Here is a 20,331-nt window from a genome sequence, read left to right as displayed (position 1 = left end):
CCTTTGTGTGGTCCCAGTTCACATCCTCTGGCGCCAAAATTTCTTGCTGGACGGATTTGATGACCAGCAGTTGTCCATGATTGGACAACCCTGAGCTATTCGAATGTTGCAAATTCTAACCATTGGTGGGCTTGGGCTAGCTCTCAGCCTGAATCTTGGATAAAAGGAGGGCTCCTCAGCAATTCGACAGATAGTCGTTGGAACCAAGACTTCTTCCAAGACAAGCAGCCCACTGACGACCCAAGTACAACTCCTGCAACTTAACAGCATTAACTCCAGTGATTGTTCCGGTGAAGCCTTCCTTGCTCCTCTGCCTGAAATCAGAAGACCCTTGTTGGTGCTTAAACCTTTGAACGGGTGGCAACAACCAGTCCCAAACCCTGCTCGAGGATCTGTGCCTTGGAAGCCTTTGGAAGTGTCCCTGAACAACCCGGTGGACTGACCAGCTCCCTTTTGGGATATGTCGCTAGAGCTCTCGCCGCTCCGAGCAGGGCCTTGGGGTTTGCAAGATCATCAGCTTATGCCATAAATTGAATGGTTTTGCATTTTCATCCATCTCACAACAAGTAAAGCTGTGCCGGGACTGCTTTTGTGTTCACTGCTGGAAGAATGCCTGTCGCCGCCTGACAGTTGTGTAGTGACCTCTGCTGGAAAAACTCATCTGCAATCCTGTGAGTTGTCCTAAAGGGTCTGCACTGCCGAAGTCTGTACGTTTGTATTTGCCTGTTCCCACCTGGTGAGAACCGCGCACAGCCACTGACACAAAGAGTGACCTCAGCACCCACAACACCTGGACTTCCCTCAACCAAACCAATGACAGAGGATTGCACGCTCAGCGAATTCCAGAAGACTAGCAGTGTCACCTGGAAGAATCGGAGTCAGGGTGGATAGGTCAACCGACCTGTTTCGTGCCTCTTGCTCCCCTCTGTTTCCCATGGCGGGTGTTGAGCCCTTATCCCTAAACTAACTCTGGCCTTGCCTTTGGTCATCGAACCTGGGCTAAGGATCCTTTCCTAATGTTAGGCAGAAACCTGTGCAGTTCCCTCTGGGACCACTGCAAAAGATTTAGGACTACAGGTGTTTGGCAGAAAACCCACTTGGTAGCTGTGGCTGAGCAGTCAGACTTCCCTCAAGAAGAGTTAGGCAGTATACAGAGTATTCACAATAGGTCAAGAGAACACAATAGAACAAGTAAACACCGACCAGGGCTTGGTGTAAAAGAGATATAATTATTTATTTAAAACCACATCTAGAAAAACACACAGGACCTGAGAATCCGACGAGGGAGAAGCTGAGCCGACCTACCACGACACCACGGGTGGAGCCCTGCGGAACCGACTCACCACTTCCCGACGACAGAGAAGATCTCCCGGCTGGAGAGGCTTCTTCCCCTGACTGGTGGGCACAACCAGTTTACCTTCTTTTTTCGCACCCCAGAACGGTTTGTGGTCGAACTGCCCATGCCAAGCACCCCGGCAGCCAGATAGCCACTTACCACTGAACCGCAAATCAACGGACCACACCTTGTACCTGAGAAACTCTGCGGCTGGTTTCTTCCCTGGCAGTGCAACGGACTCCTGTCTTAAGGGACAGAAGGATTTAATCCACTCCTGGATGAATCTCATATCTCTAGTCGATAACATACATCCTAGAGAGTATGTTCAAAGACCTTGGCTGTGAAGCCAGCGGTGTGGGCTGCACTCCTATGCCCACTAAATAGTGGATTCTTTTAGTTACATCCTAGAGAGACCATCAGCATTTTGGTGGTGACACCCTGACCTGATTGACCATCTCAATAGTTTTGGGTTTTCCCCTTTCATTTGCATTAACCATCTCAAGGGTTGGTGGTCAGTCTGAATGACAAAAGTAGAACCATACAAGTATGGCCTAAACTTCTTCAGAGCCCACACAATGGCAAAACACTCTCGTTCAATGGTTGCCCACCTTGTTTCAGGATCCCTCAGTTTTCTACTGATGAAGCAAATGGGGTGCTCCCTACCTTTCCCATCCAGTTGACTGAGGACTGCACCTATTCCTACATTTGAAGCACAATGAAAGTTTGGTGGTAGTCAGGAGCTCTGAGTACTGGGGCTTGGCAAGAGCCTTTTTCAGGGTTTCAAAGGCCTGATTGCATTCCTCATTCCACCTAACCTTTTTAGGGAATTTAGGAGAGGAGATGACATTCAGTGGAGTAGCTATTGACCCATAGTTCTCAATGAAATTCCTGTAACACCCAGTGAGACCTAAGAAGGCTCTTACCTGGGTCCGAGTAGTAGGTGTTGTCCAATTTTGCACAGCTTCAATCTTACTGGGCAAAGGCCTCATTTCTCCACCTCCTATCTCATGTCCAAGGTAGACCACTTTACTCTGCCCAATCTGGCATTTACTTGCCTTTATGGTCAGATTGGCCTTTCCAAGAGCCTGCAAAACCTATCTCAGGTGGTCCACATGTTCTTCCCAGGAATTGCTGAACACTGCTATGTCATCCAAGTATGCCATGCAGAAGTCCTCCATCCCATTCAGAACCTGGTTTACCATCCTTTGAAACGTAGCAGGTGCATTTTTCAATCCAAAAGGCATAACCTTAAACTGGTATAAGCCAACTGGGGTAGAAAATGCAGTTTTCTCCTTGTCATGGTCTGTCAGGGCTATTTGCCAATAGCCTGACGTCAAGTCAAATGTGCTGAGGAACTTGGCTGCACCAAGTCTATTCACCAACTCATCTGTCCTTGGCAAAGGGTGGGGAACAGTCTCAGTGACTGCATTAAGAGCTCTGTAATCCACACAGAATCTAAGTTCTTTAGATCCTGCCTTTGGTACTAACGCAACTGGGCTAGACCATGGACTAGTAGAGGGTTCTATTACCCCGAGATCAAGCATCTTGTTGACCTCACCTTTGATGTGGGTTCTTACATTTTCTGACATTCGATATCCTCTGCTTTTGACTGGCAGACAGTCACCAGTGAGTATGTCATGCTGTCCCCAAGGGGTCAAGCCTGGTGAAAGTGAGAACAGAGAGGCAAACTGATTCAACATAGATTTGCACTCTTCCAGTTGCTTAGGTGTCAGATTTGAAGAGAGATTTACTCCTTCAATCTTTTCGTCTAAAGGTAATCCTCTGAGGAGATCAGGAAGAGCTTCACTCTCTTCTTCTTCCTCTGATGATGCTAGAAGCAAAGCTCCTACATCAGGTCTGGAGACATACGCTTTTAGTCTGTTGGTGTGGAAGACTGTTGGAGCCTCCTTGGGGTTGCCCAAGTCCAACAGATAGTTGACCTCTCCAAGTTTACCCACAACCTTGAAGGGTCCCATCCATTTGTCTTGCAAGGCCCTCTGCCTTGTTGGAATCATAACAAGAACTAGCTGGTCTTGAGTAAACTCAACCATGTTAGCCTTTTGGTCATGCCAGTGCTTGACCAATGCTTGTCCAGCTTTCAAGTTATCACTTGCTTCCGCCATCATTTGTGACATTCTCCTTTGGAGACCTTTGACATAGTCCGTCACTCTGACTGGCTTGGGGGAAGGAGCACTCTCCAACCCCTCCTTGATCAGGGCCAATGGACCTCTGACCGGATGACCATAAAGAAGTTCAAAGGGAGAATAACCTACTCCCTCCTGAGGGACTTCTCTATAAGCAAAGAGAAGGCATGGCAGTAGAAGGTCCCACTTTCTTTTAAGGGGGTCCTTTAAAGCACCTATCATGCTCTTCATGGTTCTGTTGAACCTTTCAACCAGCCCATTTGTCTGAAGGTGGTATGCGGTTGAGAACTTGTAAGTAACTCCGCAGGTTTTCCACATGGCTTTCATGTAGTGGGACATAAAATCTGACCCCCTGTCAGAGATCACTTCCTTAGGAAACCCAACCCTGGTAAAAATACCAAGGAGGGCCTTAGCCACAGCCAGAGCTGTAACAGTCCTCATAGGAATTGCCTCAGGGTACCTGGTAGCATGGTCTACTACAAGTATAAACCTGTTGCCTGAGGAGGTTGGAGGATCAAGGGGACCAACAATGTCAATCCCTACTCTCTCAAATGGGACTCCCACAACTGGGAGAGGCACTAAAGGTGCCACATTCCTGGAGCCAACCTTACCAGAAGTCTGACAGGTGTGGCAGCTCCTGCAGTATTTATCTACTTCAGCCCCCATCTTTGGCCAATAAAAGTAGAGTGAGAGCCTTTCCTTAGTCTTCTTGAAACTCAAGTGACCAGCCAAAGGAATCTCATGGGCTAACTGCAAGAACTGTGGCCTGTTCTCTTGGGGTACTACAAGTCGTTTGTTGTCCCCAGGTGCAGACTCGGTTGGTTCACTGTAGAAGAGGCCATCTTCCCAGTGTAACCTATATTTCCCAGGCTCTGGTAGTTCAGCCTGAGCATCTGCCTGGTGGCGAAGACCTTCCAGAGTTGGACATTCTCTCTGTCCCTTACTGAAGTCTGCCCTGTTCGGTCCACCTTCTGCCAGTAAAGACTTCAGCTCAGGATGGTCAACAGGATTCAGGTCTCCAATGAGTTCCTGGTCTTCCACTAGCTCTTCTTCAGAGTCTAGTTCAACCACACAGGGTTGTACCTCCCTCTCAGCCTCAGCTGGAGGGGGAGTTACTGGTGTAACTTTGGACAACCTAGGGGAAGTCCTTGTTGGCTGCACTGGAGTGCTGACTGCTGGTTTCTTGTTAGAAGTCTTAGGTTTCCCTTTTGGTTGCTTAGGAGACAGCAGCTGACATCTCCAGTGGAGCAGGAGTGATCTCTTTCTTCATCATCTCCTTGGGAGTACCTCTCATGGTTCTCTCCCTTGCAGGTCTGGTGAGCTCCTGTAACCTTTTACTAGGAGGTCTGGGGGTATGTGAGACTACTCCAAGAGTTTTCAAGTCATTACCCAGCAGAACCCTTCCTGGCACCTCACTTTGTATGCTGACAGGTATCTTCACAGTCATGTCATTACACTGGACGAGAACTGGTAATTGGGGAAGCATCTGCACAGGCCCTCCAGCTAACTTGGTGAGGCGTTTGGGTGCCTTAGCAACAACCTCAGCCTGAAAAAACGATTTGTCCACCACAGTTATGCTGGCCCCAGTGTCCCTAATGGCAGGAGTCTACTGACCATTCACCTGGACACTGTCCTTATAATACGCTTTAGTATTATCTGGGACTGAATTATAGACATCCAAGTTCTGTTGTTCCCACAAACCCAGAGATACTAAAGAAACACTGGCTGAGACTCCAATGGGTTCATCAGCCAGTAATAGAAAGTTTCCACTTGCCATGTGTACTTCCTCCTCTGGAGCGAAGGCTAAGGAGACAAGCTGGACCCCTGGACCCCTGAAGGTTTACCCTTACATCTGGGATCTCCTTTCACATGGTCAGTAGAGCCACAAAAAAGCATTTACCAAATGCTTTCTGGAATGGTGGCTTGTTCTGACCTCCTTCTAGTTTGGCACCAGGAGGTACACTAGCCTGATTTGGTTTCCCTGGTGGCTTACCCTTTTGGTTCTGTTTGGGGCCCTCTTTGGAATTGGAATTATTAGAATTCTCTTTGGAGTCCCTCTTTGGCTGTTTTCCCTCATCCTTTTTCTGAGTAGCCCCAGAATCCTTGTGAGTGGCCCTGTTGGCAACCCACAAGTCAGCAGCCTTAGCTAACTTCATGGAATCTAATTCCTTTGAATCAGCCAAGTGCTGTCTGAGCTCAGGAGAGCAGGCATCATAAATTGACTCCAATATTACAAGATTCTTCATTCCTTCATAAGTGTTAACTCTGTAACCCTTAATCCATCCCTCCAAGTTATTCAAACTTTCACTCACCCAGGTAGCCCAACGGGTACCATCATGCTTTTTCAGGGTCCTAAACCTCTTAAGGTACTGGGAAGAGGTCTTCCCAAATCTAGCTATCAAAGCTAGTTCACACTTTCATAATCCTTCTTATCCACCTCCCCCCAACTCCATTACCACATCAGTTGCAACCGGGGGCAGCCTAGAGAACAACCAGGGAAGTAACATTCCCTGTGATGTCCTGGAGCCCATGATTATACTCAAACATTTTTAACCAATCCAACACATCCAATTTAGGTTCATACATACCCACTAATTCCTTAGGCATCCGGGGTCTTTTGCGACTGGAACTCCTAGAAGAACCAGAGGAGAGAGAAGCATTTTCCACAGACAACTTTTTCATTTCTAGTTCATGATTAAGCTCCATTTCTCTGAGTCTTAACTCAGCTTGCTTCTGCTCAGCCTGGGCATTCATTCTTCTGAACTCTAGCTCTTGGTTTCTTTCAGATTGAGCAATAAAACATTTGTACTCTAATTCAAGCTTCATTTTTTCAAGTTCAAAATAAGCAGGGTTACATGTGGGACCTGGTATGGGCCCAGTAGGTAAGGCAGACAGAGGCTCAGAGTGGCTAACTTCATTAGGTTCACTTTCCTCTTCTGACTCATCATCAAGACTTTGATTCAGATCAATACCATCACTGTTTTCTACATTTGCTGGGGGGGGTAGATGCCTCTGTACCATCCAGACTTTTGTTTTCTAACAATCTTTCTATAAGTTCCATTTTCCTGCCCTTCTCAGAGAGATTCATATGTCTACACAATACTTTTAAGCCATCAGCAGTTTTGGCAGACAATGAATCTAGGGTATAACTCTCCATAGCAGACAGTTAGAAAATCAGCTTTTTAGTGCTAAGCTCTGTGGTTAGTTGTCCTAAAGTGTTCAACAAGCTCTCTAAAGTGGATACTCAATACAAATCCCACCGCTGCCACTAGTGTTAGGCAGAAACCTGTGCAGTTCCCTCTGGGACCACTGCAAAAGATTTAGGACTACAGGTGTTTGGCAGCAAACCCACTTGGTAGCAGTCTGTACCACACAGATTCACTTGGTAGCTGTGGCTGAGCAGTCAGACTTCCCTCATGAAGAGTTAGGCAGTATACAGAGTATTCACAATAGGTCAAGAGAATACAATAGAACAACTAAACACTGATCAGGGCTTGGTATAAAAGAGATATAATTATTTATTTAAAACCGCATCTAGAAAAACACACAGGCACTAAGAGTAAGCAATTCAAAAACACGGTCACTAAAAGATATACACTCCCTTAAAAGAATATTAGACAAGTCTTAAGTAAAGCCCCACTTATTTTCAGACAGCGGTGAGCGCTTAACGTAGATGGCACTCTAATAATTTGTTTTAAAAGGGAGAGAAAAGCAGAGAATAAATTGAAACAGATCCCAACACTTTCACGAACACAACAAGGGAGGAAGGCAAAGTAACACTAGGAATTCAGAGTCAGTAGGCCGGATCCGCTTAATAGGATCCAAACGAAATTCGTCCAAGGTCACATGGTTGCAGTGCACAAAAGTCTTGTAACGGTTCAAAAAGGAGTTGGATCAAAGAGAGGGACCAGTTAGAGGGTCAAGGCGGCCAGCCCAGTCCAGAAGGTTAAGGAGTTATTATTACCTTGTAGCAATCTTTAGAAAGGGAGGCCAGGCGGACACGGTACCTTAAAGTGGTGAGAACACTCCAGCGGGGGCAGTTGTTCCTGGCAGTGGATGCAAGTCGGTGCTTCGTCCAGGGGAAGAGAGGATCTCGTCGGGGAGGAAGACGGGAGTCCGTTGCACTGCCAGGGAAGAAACCAGCCGCAGAGTTTCTCAGGTACAAGGCGCGTCCGTTGATTTGCCTCTTCAGCCGGGAGATCTTCTATGTCGTTGGGAAGTGGTGAGTCGGTTCCGCAGGGCTCCACCGGTGGTGTCGTCGTGGTAGGTCGGCTCAGCTTCTCCCTCATCGGATTCTCAGGTCCTGTGGCGACTTCTGAAGTTCCAGTCCCCAAAGCCCTGCTTTTATGCAGCACACCCCCATTCACTCAGCCTCGCTGTCAATCAAACATGCTAAGTGGTGAGCCAGCCGGCTCACCACTTGGGCCAATCACACAAAAGTGCGGCTTGAGTTACCAAGGTAACTCATTCCAGGGTGCCTAAACCCCCTCCCACACCCCCTGTGGTACCGAGACAGAGTGGCACCACTTTTGGGGGCTTCTGTGGAGAAGCCCACCAAAAAGTGGAACAAAGGGCTCGACTTTGGTTGGAGTCACAGAAGAGAACACAAACGCCATTTTAGAATAGAGTCTTGGCAAAAAATACCAACCTGCAAATTAATATTAAATGAATAAACCGGCGGTATGCTGGAGGCTATGAGAATTAAATAATTAAAGTTGGTAGCCTCGAACAATGGGAAATATTTGCTGTCGAATATAAAAAGTAGTTTCCACTGCCACCAGCCAAAACTCGATCAGGGGGGACGGAGACGTGCCCCTTCGACTAACAGACCCCGAGGCAATCAAATTGCCCCGACCAGTACGTCCACAATATGATGGTTTGTACTGTTTTCTGTTAATAATTTGGGACTAGTAAAGCCAATGGTGACTTTAAATGCCCTGGGAGACAGTAGTCAGTCCCAGGGTATGGAGTCTATGGTGGGGTGTCACTATGACACCCCTGTGCTACGGCACGGAGGGTGCTGTGTAACACATATAGTAAAAACACATGAGACCCTGTGGAGTAAAGGAGCCCATACCCCATAAAACACATTAACAGTCAAAGGAACACCATAAATCATGTCCAAGAGTGGGAGAAAAAGAGTCTCACTCTTGGCAGGGGAAAAAAACAAACTCCAGAAATCCAGCAAAGCCGCTGGGGGACTCACTAGGTTAGGAAATTCAGCCTAAAGAGAGAATTCTCCCTAACACCCAAGACTTACCTTGGGAATAGTATACAGTGAGGTACTTACCTGACTTGAAGTAAATACTTTAAAGAACTTTCAAAGCACCCCCACAGCCCACTGCTTCATTTCTGAAATGCCTTCCCTGAGGCAACCATAGTTGGAACTTGACTTTTTGGGCACAAGGTCCCATATTTCTTAGGGCTGGACTTTATAAGGCAGAGGGAACCTGGGTGCTTATTCCAACTGTTTTTCCTTCGTCCGACTACTCAGCTTTTGAATACTGGTATTTAATGCACATGCAATATAATTTCTAAGGGTGACATTTTACATCAATTACCTGTGATTATTTGTATGCTTAGTGTGTTCATAAAGGCCTAATAAATACGTGTATTTGTACATACTGACTAACTTGCATTTTTGGTGTTCTGTGTGTACTCATTGCAGCCCTAGACAACTCTCAAACATTTCCTGAGACTAGGCTTTGACTGCCTTTCCACTCTACATTAATTGGGTTTTGAAAAACCTCTCAGTGTCTTCTCAGTTTGACACAAAGAGGGTGGCGTCCTAAAATGTTCCCCCCAGGGCTGATTTTAAAATCCATGCTTCTACATATGGTAAAGGAATAAATAAGGAGTGTCATCAACTGGCCTCACATCCATGCCGAAATCAAAACTTTCACGAAGATTCAAATGCTTCAACATAATATTTTATCCAAATCCCACGATTGAAGCCATTTGACAGATCTTTCAGTGTTGGCCATCCATCTTTGTCCTACCTCCCCCACTACGCAAAGCGCACAGATGTGGTTAGGAAGACACTTCTCAATGGTGTGCGACTGAAAGGGACACTATATAGACAGAATGGCCATGCATTTTTGATATCTTCCACCCACAAGGCATAATTGTAAGAAAGGGACACCTGAAAGCTGAGGAAAATAAATAAGTGCCAAACAAAATACCACCTCAACAACATCTTCACAATAAATCTTAACACATTGTGCAAGCTTGAAAGTGTTTAGTAGAACTCCAAATTGGCTTTTAAAAATAGACTGAAAAGCTACAGCTGTATCTAGATATCCTTGCTCAGAGCAGTCACTATTGACAACCTGTAATTTACAGCTTTATTTTTCATCTTTATAATAACTGCCTACCTGACTGAGAAAAAAGGTAAAGTAAAACCAGACAGCTAACAGGATTGTTACAAATACAGGTGTGGGTATGCATATATTTTATGAAATATGCGCCTGCTCATAGGTGGAACTATTCAAAAGTTATTTTACATTAAAGATGATCCCATGATAAAGAATATTTTACTATAAAAAACAAAATAAATAAATGTGATGATTACCTATGAAAAAAAACATTCAAGTGTTTTATAGATATCTTGGTGAGGCTTACTAAGAGATGCTACAGAGTTTGACTCTTTTCCAATCAACAGCTCATGTTAAAAGAAACTACACGCAACAGTAACAGGGAAGATAGCTCAGGGGCAACAAGTGTCTTGCAAGCAAGACAATGTATAGCAACCTAGGTTTGAATCCCGGACTCGCGCTTAGAAACTTGTCTCCGGTATTAAGCGTGTTATCAAAGAACAACTATAAATACACAACAGCATTGAAGACTCACCCCATAGATAAATCCTTTCAATGTAAAAGAGTTTACCTTTGATGTCTGGGCTTCTTCAACAAGTTTCACTATTTGCGAGAGGGTGGTGTCCGATCCTACATGAGTTGCACGAATCAGCAATGAACCATTCTGATTGATGGACCCAGCAATAACTGTACTTCCAGGCTTTTTTGTCACAGGCATGGCTTCACCTGCAGAGCAAAGTAGGATGGAAACACAGCAATAGTGTGAATGCAAAGATACTTAAAGGGCTTGTTATCTACACTGCTGTGAAGTCATGGTTTCAAATAAGTCCTTTTTCCAAATGATTTGGGGTAGGAAGAGATGATGTTTTTTATTTGATTTAGTTGGACATGTGGGCTTCTCAAACAATGAACTGTTAACAGCAAAAAAAAAAAAAAAAAAAAAAAAAAATCAGGAGTACATGGAATCTGTCAATTTCTTTATCTGTAGTGCCTAAACAGCCAATATTCATCCAAGTAATATGACTGAAAAGCTTTTGAAATTCTGCATTTTATAGTTCTCCATTTTCAAATATCTCACATTTTTGCATTTCCCGACAAATCAGGCTTACATGAAGGTTCAGCAGCATTGGCTCAAGCTGCTGCGGAGGAAAAGCAACATTTTGGGGGCAAACATCAAAAAGAAAATGTAAGGTCAGTAATTGCATTACATTACCACCTATATGCTTCTCCGAGGTGCCATCTTACTCTTCTCTGAATAAGAGCACTACTGCTGGCATTGAAACAGGAGCGAAACACTGGAGTGCCAATGAGTGGATGTAGGCCTACACATCTACAAAGGATTTCTCCAATAAGGATACATTTAGCGCTTGTAGCCTAGTTAGCTTGACACCAACAGCTACCAACTCAGACTTCGCCGGCCAAATGATGCAATACAGAAATACATATATGACACCAGGTGTGTTTGGCACGGTGATTTAAGAAGCATTATCACACATACAGAAGGCATTTAAAGCATACATTAGCCATATATAGTGAAGGCACAATCTGCATCACATGTGGAAGTTCGATGTGCAGCATCCTACGTACTAGCTTCTTGTTCCCCAGAGGGAAATCCTCCTTACTGGATCATGTCTGATACTTAAGTGCTGCTTTTAGCTTTTGCTTGTTAAATAGGAATTTCAAGGCCTGCCCGTGGGATCCTTAAGAGCCATGAGAGCACTGGCCCTATTTGGGGCCAAATTATGGAGTTGTGTCCTATGGGACAGTAGAATTGGAAGAAGGTTTCAAAAAGCTGCATGTTTTATCAAAAAAAAAATGCTCCAACGATTATGCCATAAATGGAATTAGGCTTATGACCTCTTAGACCAATCGAGGGAATTCTCCACTTCTCCTCACAGGGGAGCCCCTTCCACTGAAGCCAGGGAGGTGAGCCTGCTCTGCAATACTGTCCCTAGGAGTAGAGGCAAGAGGGACCTCATGGGGAGAGAGGACTCTGGTGAGTAACTCCCTACAGTGGCAAAAACTATGGCATACATGAAATGTTCTGAAACTCAGTACATCTCTTAACATACACACAGGGACGAAGAAACTCTACAGGTACCCCATTATTTTGATGAATTTGATGTCCCTTTAAATAGAATTCACCAATCCAATGAGACGAGTGTGTCTTATAACTAGGGGTGTACCGAACTTCGGCTTCGAGTAAGTATTCGGCCGAATTCCGGCTCAAATAAAGCTGTTCGGCTCCAAATGGATGAGGAGGGGGCACCAAAAAAAAGTGTGGGCAGGATGGGGCCTGCAGTTTAGGGCCCTTCTGGGGCAGATGGGTGCCCATCTGCCCCTAGGGAATGGGCCTTATAAGACAAAGAAATAAGGGAAAAATATGGATGGTGTCATGTTATGCAGCCTCCCTGCGGGCAGTTATCTGCTCCTAGGAAAGTGCATCTAACCCCAGGGAGGGCTGATTGAGATGCCCCCACTTGCATTTGGTGTGGGGGGTGGGGAAGGCCACCCCCTTTACATTAGAAAACTCCCCAGAGGTTTAGGGTGCCCCTCAGCCCCCCTAAAGTGTAGTGTACCATTTTCTGTTTTTTTCTGTTTACCAAACTTGCCTTGGCGCAGATGGGCACATTGGTGTGCCAATCTGCCCCCAGGGTGCCCAAACCTTACTGCCTCACCCACTGGGGGGCCTGTCCCACATTTTTTGGTGGCCCTTCCCCCCCCTCCCCTCACGCAGCCGTTTGTAGGAGGCCCCATGAGGCCTGCATGAGGTGGCCCCCCGCCCATTTGGGGTGAGGGGGGAAAGGGCCACCACAAAATGTTGGACAGGCCCCCCAATGGGTGGGGCAGTAGGTTTTGGGCACCCAGGGGGCAAAATGACACTATTGTGCCCATCTGCACCAAGGGGAGTTGGGTAAACAAAGGAAAACAGTGAAAATGGTAGACAGCATTTTAGGGGGGCTGTGGGGCACTCCAAATCAGCGGGGAATTTTCTAATGGGAAGGGGTGGTAGCCCCCTCCACTCCCACCCACAATGGAGTGGGGGCCATGTCATGCAGCCCTCCCTGGGGGCAGATATCTGCTCCTAGGCAGGGACACCTGTCCCAGGGAGGAGTGCATGTCAGCCCCCCCTATCTGCCCCCAGGGAGGGCTACATGAGATGCACCGCCCCTCCATTTGGGGAGGGGGGTGGAGAGGTGCACCCCCTACACATTACACAAGTGCCCCTCAGCCGCCCCCTAAACTGCAGCCTACCATTTTCAATTTTTTTCTTTGTTTACCAATCTTCCGTTGTCGCAGATGGGCACATTGGTGTGCCAATCTGCCCCCAGGGTGCCCAAACCCTACAGCCCCATCGTTTGGGGGCCTGTCTGATGTGCTGGGGTGGGCATCTCCCCCCACCCCAAATGGGAGTATGGGGAGGCACCTCATGCAGCCCTCCCTGGGGGCAGATTTCTGCCCTAGGAAGGGGCAAATGTGTTTTCACTGGGGGGTCGGGAGGTGAGGTTCAGTAGACCACTATGGATGGCTTGAAAAGGGGGCATGATTGGAAAGTATGAGTGTAGATTTGTTTTTGCTGGGGTGACCGTAGGTAACATGTTTGTTTTGTTTACAGCTTTTTCTACGCGAGCAGCTGCAACGTTATGTGAGTACTGTTTTTTATTATTCTATGGTTAGGGCCCACTGTCAGTGGGGTGGGTTAGACTGGGGCTGGATTATTGGTGGTGTGGGTGGGAATTGGCTGTCTGAGTAGATATTTTGGTGGGTTGGGACACAATTGCAGGGGCATGCCCCAACTTGCCCCCCATGTCAGCAGAACATTGGTGTTTCCCTGGGAGTAGATGTCTCCCATGTGGGTTGTCCGTCTGCAAGCCCAGGCTGTGTCATGATCTCTGCTTCCAAAAGATCAGGACTTGCCCGACTCCCTTGGAAGCAGACCCATAACCCCGGTTCCGAGTGCCAGCCAGTCCCAATTGGGACCTTTTGGACCCTGTCCTGGCGCCAGTGGCACCAGGCTCATAAAGATGCCCAGTCCCAGCGCTGGAAGCGCCGGGCTCATAATGCTTGGGTGGACTTACCTGCAGCAGACCATGCTGCTTACTTACCTGCCAGTTGAACCCCTGATCCACTTCTGTTTGGGACTACTTTTCCTGTTGGGTGGGGCAGGAGCCACTCCCTAGGTTCAGAACACTGGAACTCTTCTGGAAAGCAGGAACTCTTTTCTTACCTAGGCGTGGCTGTGGAAGGAGACACCTAAGCACTACAGGAGGCTATTTAAACCACACCCGATGGATGAATCTTGCTTTGCGTTATTCTGCATTCTCTGCAGCAGAACGCTCACTGTGTCTTCTGCTTCTGATCCTGGGCCTAAGGGAAGAAAGGCTTACCATCCTGGAATCCAGTCTTCAGCAGCACCTGTAAAGACAAAGAAAGAACAGGTTAGCACTACGGTCTTCAGTGGCAGCGCATCTCTTACCTGGTCCATCGGCTGTCACCAACGCCTCGCGCTGCATTCCGGCATCTGAAAGACAGAGGCTTACCAGCTCTTTGCACGCTCCGGAGGCCTTTGGCGCTGCATCCCGCATCTGAAAGACAAAAGAAGGTGCGTTTAAAGACATTGGGCAACTTTATTACTCACGTGCCATTACTCCTTCCCATGCCGAATTCAGTGGGTATTCCAGCACCCTTCAGCTTCTCTAAAGCTCCGAACTTGTACCTGCGAGATAAAAGGGACAGTTAGTGCGCATCGTGAAGCAGGCTACAAGCGCTTACTTATGTGCTTCCAGGCGCTTCTATTCCTCACGTGGGTTCGATCCTCAACTCTCATCAGCCTGCCATCCGCCATCGCCGGAACCCTGCAAAACAAGAGATATCATTACAAAAGACTTTTAAGACATTTGAAGTGCCCAGAACTTACCGTTCGTGCAGTTAACGACGGACAGCAGTCCTCTGAGGTCAAGAGGCCTGCACCCTTATCCAGTGAAGAAACTGGTTACGGCGCCCTGCCCCGAGGCAGATGGAGAGCTCGGCGTTCACTTACCTAAGGTGAGGGCGTTAACCTTTGGGGTTCTACAGGAGAAGAGAAAGGGAAGAGGAGAGAGGCACCCAATAAACCCAGTTCATTAATCCCATATTTTCTATCTGCAGACATCTTACTCTTCGAGTCAGACATACAGTGCACAGAGGTCCAGCCCAAAGAGCCAACCATGTGTTACACATCACCTTTGAAGATACGGCATTCGCCCAGTCAAGACCGGCGCCTCTGCGGGAATCAGGTGAGCGTTACAGGCTGCCCCTCTGGCTGTGCTACGTTGCAGATGTCACCTCTGGGGAGGAATGGGGATCCTGCCGGGGCTCCCTGGAGCTACCGCTGTGCTTAGGAGACGGTTCACCCACATGGTACATGGATGTCCAACGCCGGGGAAATCACCTCCAACAGTCCTGGAGTTGTGGCTGGGCTGCATTACAGCTTTTCCCTTCAGGGAGGTATTGGCACACTGCCAGGACTCCTGGGCGGGGAGAAGCTGTAACGCAGGCCAGCCAGAGCTCCAGCAAAGTCGGCAGTAATGTCCCTGGCCTTGGGCACCCTTCTCCATGTGAGTCTTTGGCGGGGCTTGTGGGTAATACATTCTAGGGAGATTTGCACAAGTCAGACATCTTTGGATTCCCACAGGTGTCTTTTCAGAAATGCATGGGGTTCCCAGTTTTCCTTGGTGGCTTGGACACCCTAGTCCCATATCTGTATGGTGAGCACTTCAGAGAAAACCCTGAAATTCAGCTGTCGGAAAAGACTTGGGGTTAGCCGTGTTTTAGGCTTTCCCCTTTGCGCTCAGGTAGGTGCACCCACACGTGAGGTACCATTTTCATCGGGACACGTGTGGGGACGCTGGAAGGCAAACCCTTTGACAGTTCAGCCAGCCCAGGAGCACTCCCTCAGCTGGAAAAAGCAGCTGAGGGAGTGCTCAGTGTTTCACTGGGCTGGCTCCTCGGCTCCTCCATAATGGGTGAGGGGGCCAGTGGGTGGACGCCCCCTCACCCATTATGGATGAGCCGCCAGACTTGGACTGGCCTATAGGGCAATAGGGCGATGACCATCCCAAAAATGCAAAATGCTAGTGTAGGCCAGTCAAAATGGGCAACTTTTTTGGCCAATATGGGCCAGTTTGAGGAGTTACATCACTATGCAGCTAGTAGTTTTGACCATTATTACCGAATAAACATTCTTTAAATATCACAATTTGTTTGCATTTGAACAAAAAACACCCCCTTGGGTACTATTCAAACAGTCAGTGACTAAAGGTCTGAATATCCATTTGCAACTGCTGACCACTTTTTCATTGGTGCCTACGGCCGTTTTATGGTCCAGCCTGACCATGTGAGCTGCCCATGCCCATTTCCTCCAATCTTTAAAAAAAAAAATAAAAAAAAAAAATGTTTATTTTGATTTTTTATTTTTACACATTTCATGCTGGGCTCTCGTGCCCCCCCTGGGATGCAGGTGCACCCCACAGTTTGAAGACCTCTGGCCTAGGGTGTCCAAGCCATCAAGGAAAACTGGGAACCCCATGCATTTCTGAAAAGAGGACACCCGTCAGAATGCACAGAGGTCTGACTTGCGCGAAGCATTCCAGAATTTATTACCCAGAACCCACAACAAAGGGAACATTGTGTTTTTTCCGCCAACAAATATCACACTTTGTCAGGGATTGTGGGTAAAAAAAACTGGGGCAGATCTCTGCGGATTCCCACGGGTGTCCTCTTTTCGGAAATGCATGGGGTTTCCTGTTTTCCTTGGTGGCTTGGGCACCAACTGGCTCTCTACAAAAGATAACATTCTTCTCAAAACAGCATCCCTGACACAAATGTCTACACCATGCTGCCCCACAATACCTCATTGCCAGATTCTCCAGACAACCTTCTGCGAGAACAGCCAACACCAACCTCCTACTAGGTTCAAACATATAAAGACTGGAGGTAGCAGTTTTCCGTTCAAAGCATCCAATACTGGAACTTGCTCCCACCGACACTAAGAGAAGGCCTACCCTATCTTCGCTTTAGATCCAACCTTATCCACTGGATCAAGGAAAGTGATATTTGACACCTTACTACATTCAGACAACACAACTTGCTCTATCTGTATACACTGTATATATTTGCTTTTCTGATGTATCCTGCCTTAATTGTGTATATAATGTATGTTACTTTACAGCAATGTAACCGAAGCTGAACAACCCTCTTTTGCCCTCTGCGCCCCGATACCCCCGGGTCTGGCGCGCATTATAAATAGTAAAACAAACAAACCCTAGGCCCAAATCCGTATGGTGTGCGCATGTACAGAATTCCTGAAATTATACTGTTTCCGAAAGACTTGTGGTTAGCCGTGTTTTAGGCTTTCCTCTTTGCGCCCATGTAGGTGCACCCATACATGTGAGGTACTGTTTCGTCGGGACACCTGTTGGAAGGTGGGCCGGTAGGCCATGTGTTGCTGGCGGCGTATTTCGGTGGGTGTGCAGAGTGAAATGTGAGGAAATTGTGTTGCACCCCTTCCCCCAAATTTGGACTTTGCCGGGGTTTCTGGATAATAAATTATGGGCTGATTTGAGGAAGTCAGACCTCTGTGGATTACCACAGGTGTCCTCTTTTCAGAAATGCATGGGGTTCCCAGTTTTCCCAAATACCCTGGGAAAGGGGAAGAGATTCTAAAGGGAACACAGTGTGATAATTTGAGAATCCAAATCCTAGCTAAGAAACAGCTACACGTCGTACTACAGATACAAGGAGGGAAAGACTCAAGTGGGGAGGAAACAACCCTCCAACCAGGAATATAAAGACGGTTATAGTGAAAGATACAGTGAAGGAATTGAAAATGTTCAAAAGTCTGCAAAGGAGGTGTCAAGAGGGAAAAGAAATGTCTTGAACCCGTTGGAAGAATTACAGAGACTGGTCAAATAAATAAGACGCTATTTGAAAATCGTATATTAAAGGACAGAGTGATACTATCAGTATTTAGGGGGAAGGGAGTCATTTCCCAAGCCAAAGTTAGTTTACATAGTGGTAGAGTCAGTTAGGATAGTTTTGACAGGGGACTTCTTTATTTGTGGACTTCCAAGACAGGCTAACAAGCACTGTAGTTTGTTTGGTAGGGAAGTCCCATAGTGAAAGGGAAAGTTCGGCATTAAAACTCGGTCTTCATTCTGACTCAACACACCTCTTTCTCAGGAAGTACCATTCGAAGTGTCGCTGAGAGACTAATACAAAGGATTTTCTGATGTGCCATGATTAAGTGGGACTTCATACATAACAATGAGGGTGCAAAATCGAAATGGCTAACACGTTAAGGTGGTTAAGGAATAGTGATAAAAAAATGATAAGGGCGTGAAGCTTGCTTTTGATGAATGGGGCAGGAGTGATTTTCTTGAATGGCAAATTTGCATGTACGACTGGTTTAATACTGCAATTCTAAAAATTGTTTGGTCCAGTTATATTTTATTCTGACCGGAAATACCCATAAGTGGATTGTTCTTAAAATTACGGCCACTTAGATTGAAAAACAGTACCCAGGTCAATCTAGGCTGATTGAACCTTTTCGACTGAAAAGGTACCATGAATTACTTACCAGGTACTTTCACATTTATGTTCTATAAATGGGGTAAGCTCCATGTTTTAGGTGAATATTTCAAGAGCCTTGTAGCAATTGGACTAGGACTGTTTCTCAGTTTTATTTGTAATTAAGGAAGTTTGTGGCATTTCTTTTGAGTCTTAAAGAACATATGCCTTCTTTACGTGTCAGCCCCTAAGGAATGTCCTGTATTTGGTTACAACAGTGGGAGAGAAATATGTTGGGCATCGTTTGAACACCGATTGGTGTATTGGCACTCAATTGTGTGTGCTTACCCAAGAATATTTGAAGCTATTGTCTTGTGCCACTTATGATTATTGTATACAAATGTAAGTGCCTTTTGTACCGATTTGTTGTATATACTAGTTTTTATTTTGAATATTTGACATATTAAAACAATTTTGCATGAGTTTGATGCATGTGATCAACACATCCATGTTTTCAGGACACTGATCTTTGATTCGCAACAGAGGTAATCTGCTACTCTAGAGACTTGGGACGTATCTTTCCTTTAATATGATTTTATGGTAATTGTGCCCCAGGTAGTAGGAAGGTGTTGTCAACCCCGGCAATGTGCTGGGTACACTGTATTCATAGTGTCCTATTCATTGACTGCCAGATGGCCTGATAATGTTACACAGTGTCCATTTTTAGGGGACCTGGAAGTGGAAGGCATAACAAGTTCCTAGTCACATCAGGCCATACCTCTTCCGCTCCATTCACCACCATCCCAGCTACAAAAGCTGAGAGACTCAAATTTGACCTGTCCCTCCCCTCATAGAACTTACAAGAGGACACAAACTAGAAATCTGTACTTTACCTACAGGAAAACAATTAAACACCCACTGCTTAGAAACTAGAGTGAATATAAAGGCTGTCCTTCGGTTCGGTCTGCTGGAGCTGGCTGCTATCGGGCCTGGAATGCTTTGGAATACGAAAGGGTTTCCCGATATGGGTGAAATCCTGTCTTTTCCCACTGGCGGGACATGGAAGCTTGAAGGACAGCTTCTATTCGTAGCAAGCTGGCTAGGAGATGATATTTCGCAAGAAACCATACTATTTCAGCCAATGCTGGGACACTATTATCTAAAAGTAGTACTGTGGATGCAGAAGCTTGATTTAGCAAGACCCTCCAGACTGCTGAAACTAGGCAGAGATATATGGCGGAGAGCCTGGAAGCTTCTTGTAGTGACAGACCCTAGCTACGTAAAAGCACCCCTAATAGTAATCATAGAACAGAAACGTGAGGTAGGGTGATTTTTTTGGAGGCAAACGGTTGGCCACTGTGGGAGACCTGTTGCGGGAGGATAACATAATGGACTTCATGACCTTGGGTAGAGAATATGGGATGCACAAGGGCCAGTTTCCGTTATACCTGGGTATGCGCCAGAGAATTAGGAGGAGATGGAGGAGTGCTGGCAGAGAAATAGTGACCAACGTTTGAGGCTATATACTTTATATGATGTTTCGGAGGGAGGCCACAAGGTCTCCAGACTAGACAAACTGTTCCTGGAAAGCAGTAGCGCTTAAGGTGCAGGGAAACTGTGAGGAAGATGTGGGAAGAGCCCTCACGGACGCTAAGTGGAGTAGAGTGCTGAAGTACACCAAATTAGTCTCGAGAAACACTAGATTCCAATTGACCCAATTATGCATGACAGAGCGTAGATGACCGGGCAGAGACTGGCCCAAATGGAAAGTGAAGACACCCAGGCCTGCCCGAGGTGTATGTAGAGAGAGGCAGACATGAGGGACATGTTTTGGGCATGCCCAGTGATTGAAAGGTTCTGGAGGGCAGTGGCAGAAAGGGTGGGAAAAGGGGGCATCCAGCTGACGGACTGGCTGCCAGAGTACTATCTACTAGGACTTTTTCCAAGAGGCGGAAGACAGGTCAAACCTCTCTAAAATGAAGGACCCGAT

The 20,331-nt window shown here is 46.6% G+C and overlaps 1 protein-coding gene across 1 annotated transcript in view; it reads right to left on the bottom strand.

Annotated features, from left to right (window-relative positions):
• The window catches only part of ATP7A (ATPase copper transporting alpha), a 1,086,974-nt gene that overhangs the window by 447,374 nt on the left and 619,269 nt on the right, over nucleotides 1-20,331 (bottom strand). Inside the window, exon 13 of the mRNA XM_069612588.1 lies at nucleotides 10,366-10,520. Coding sequence (XP_069468689.1) covers nucleotides 10,366-10,520 — 155 coding nt within the window. The remainder of the gene's footprint in view (nucleotides 1-10,365; nucleotides 10,521-20,331) is intronic.

Source organism: Ambystoma mexicanum, chromosome 5p (assembly GCF_040938575.1).
Source record: "Ambystoma mexicanum isolate Mex_15411 chromosome 5p, UKY_AmexF1_1, whole genome shotgun sequence".
Lineage (NCBI taxonomy): Eukaryota > Metazoa > Chordata > Amphibia > Caudata > Ambystomatidae > Ambystoma > Ambystoma mexicanum.
Note: the sequence above shows the minus strand (reverse complement) of the source record. Positions and strands in the feature narration are given on the sequence as shown.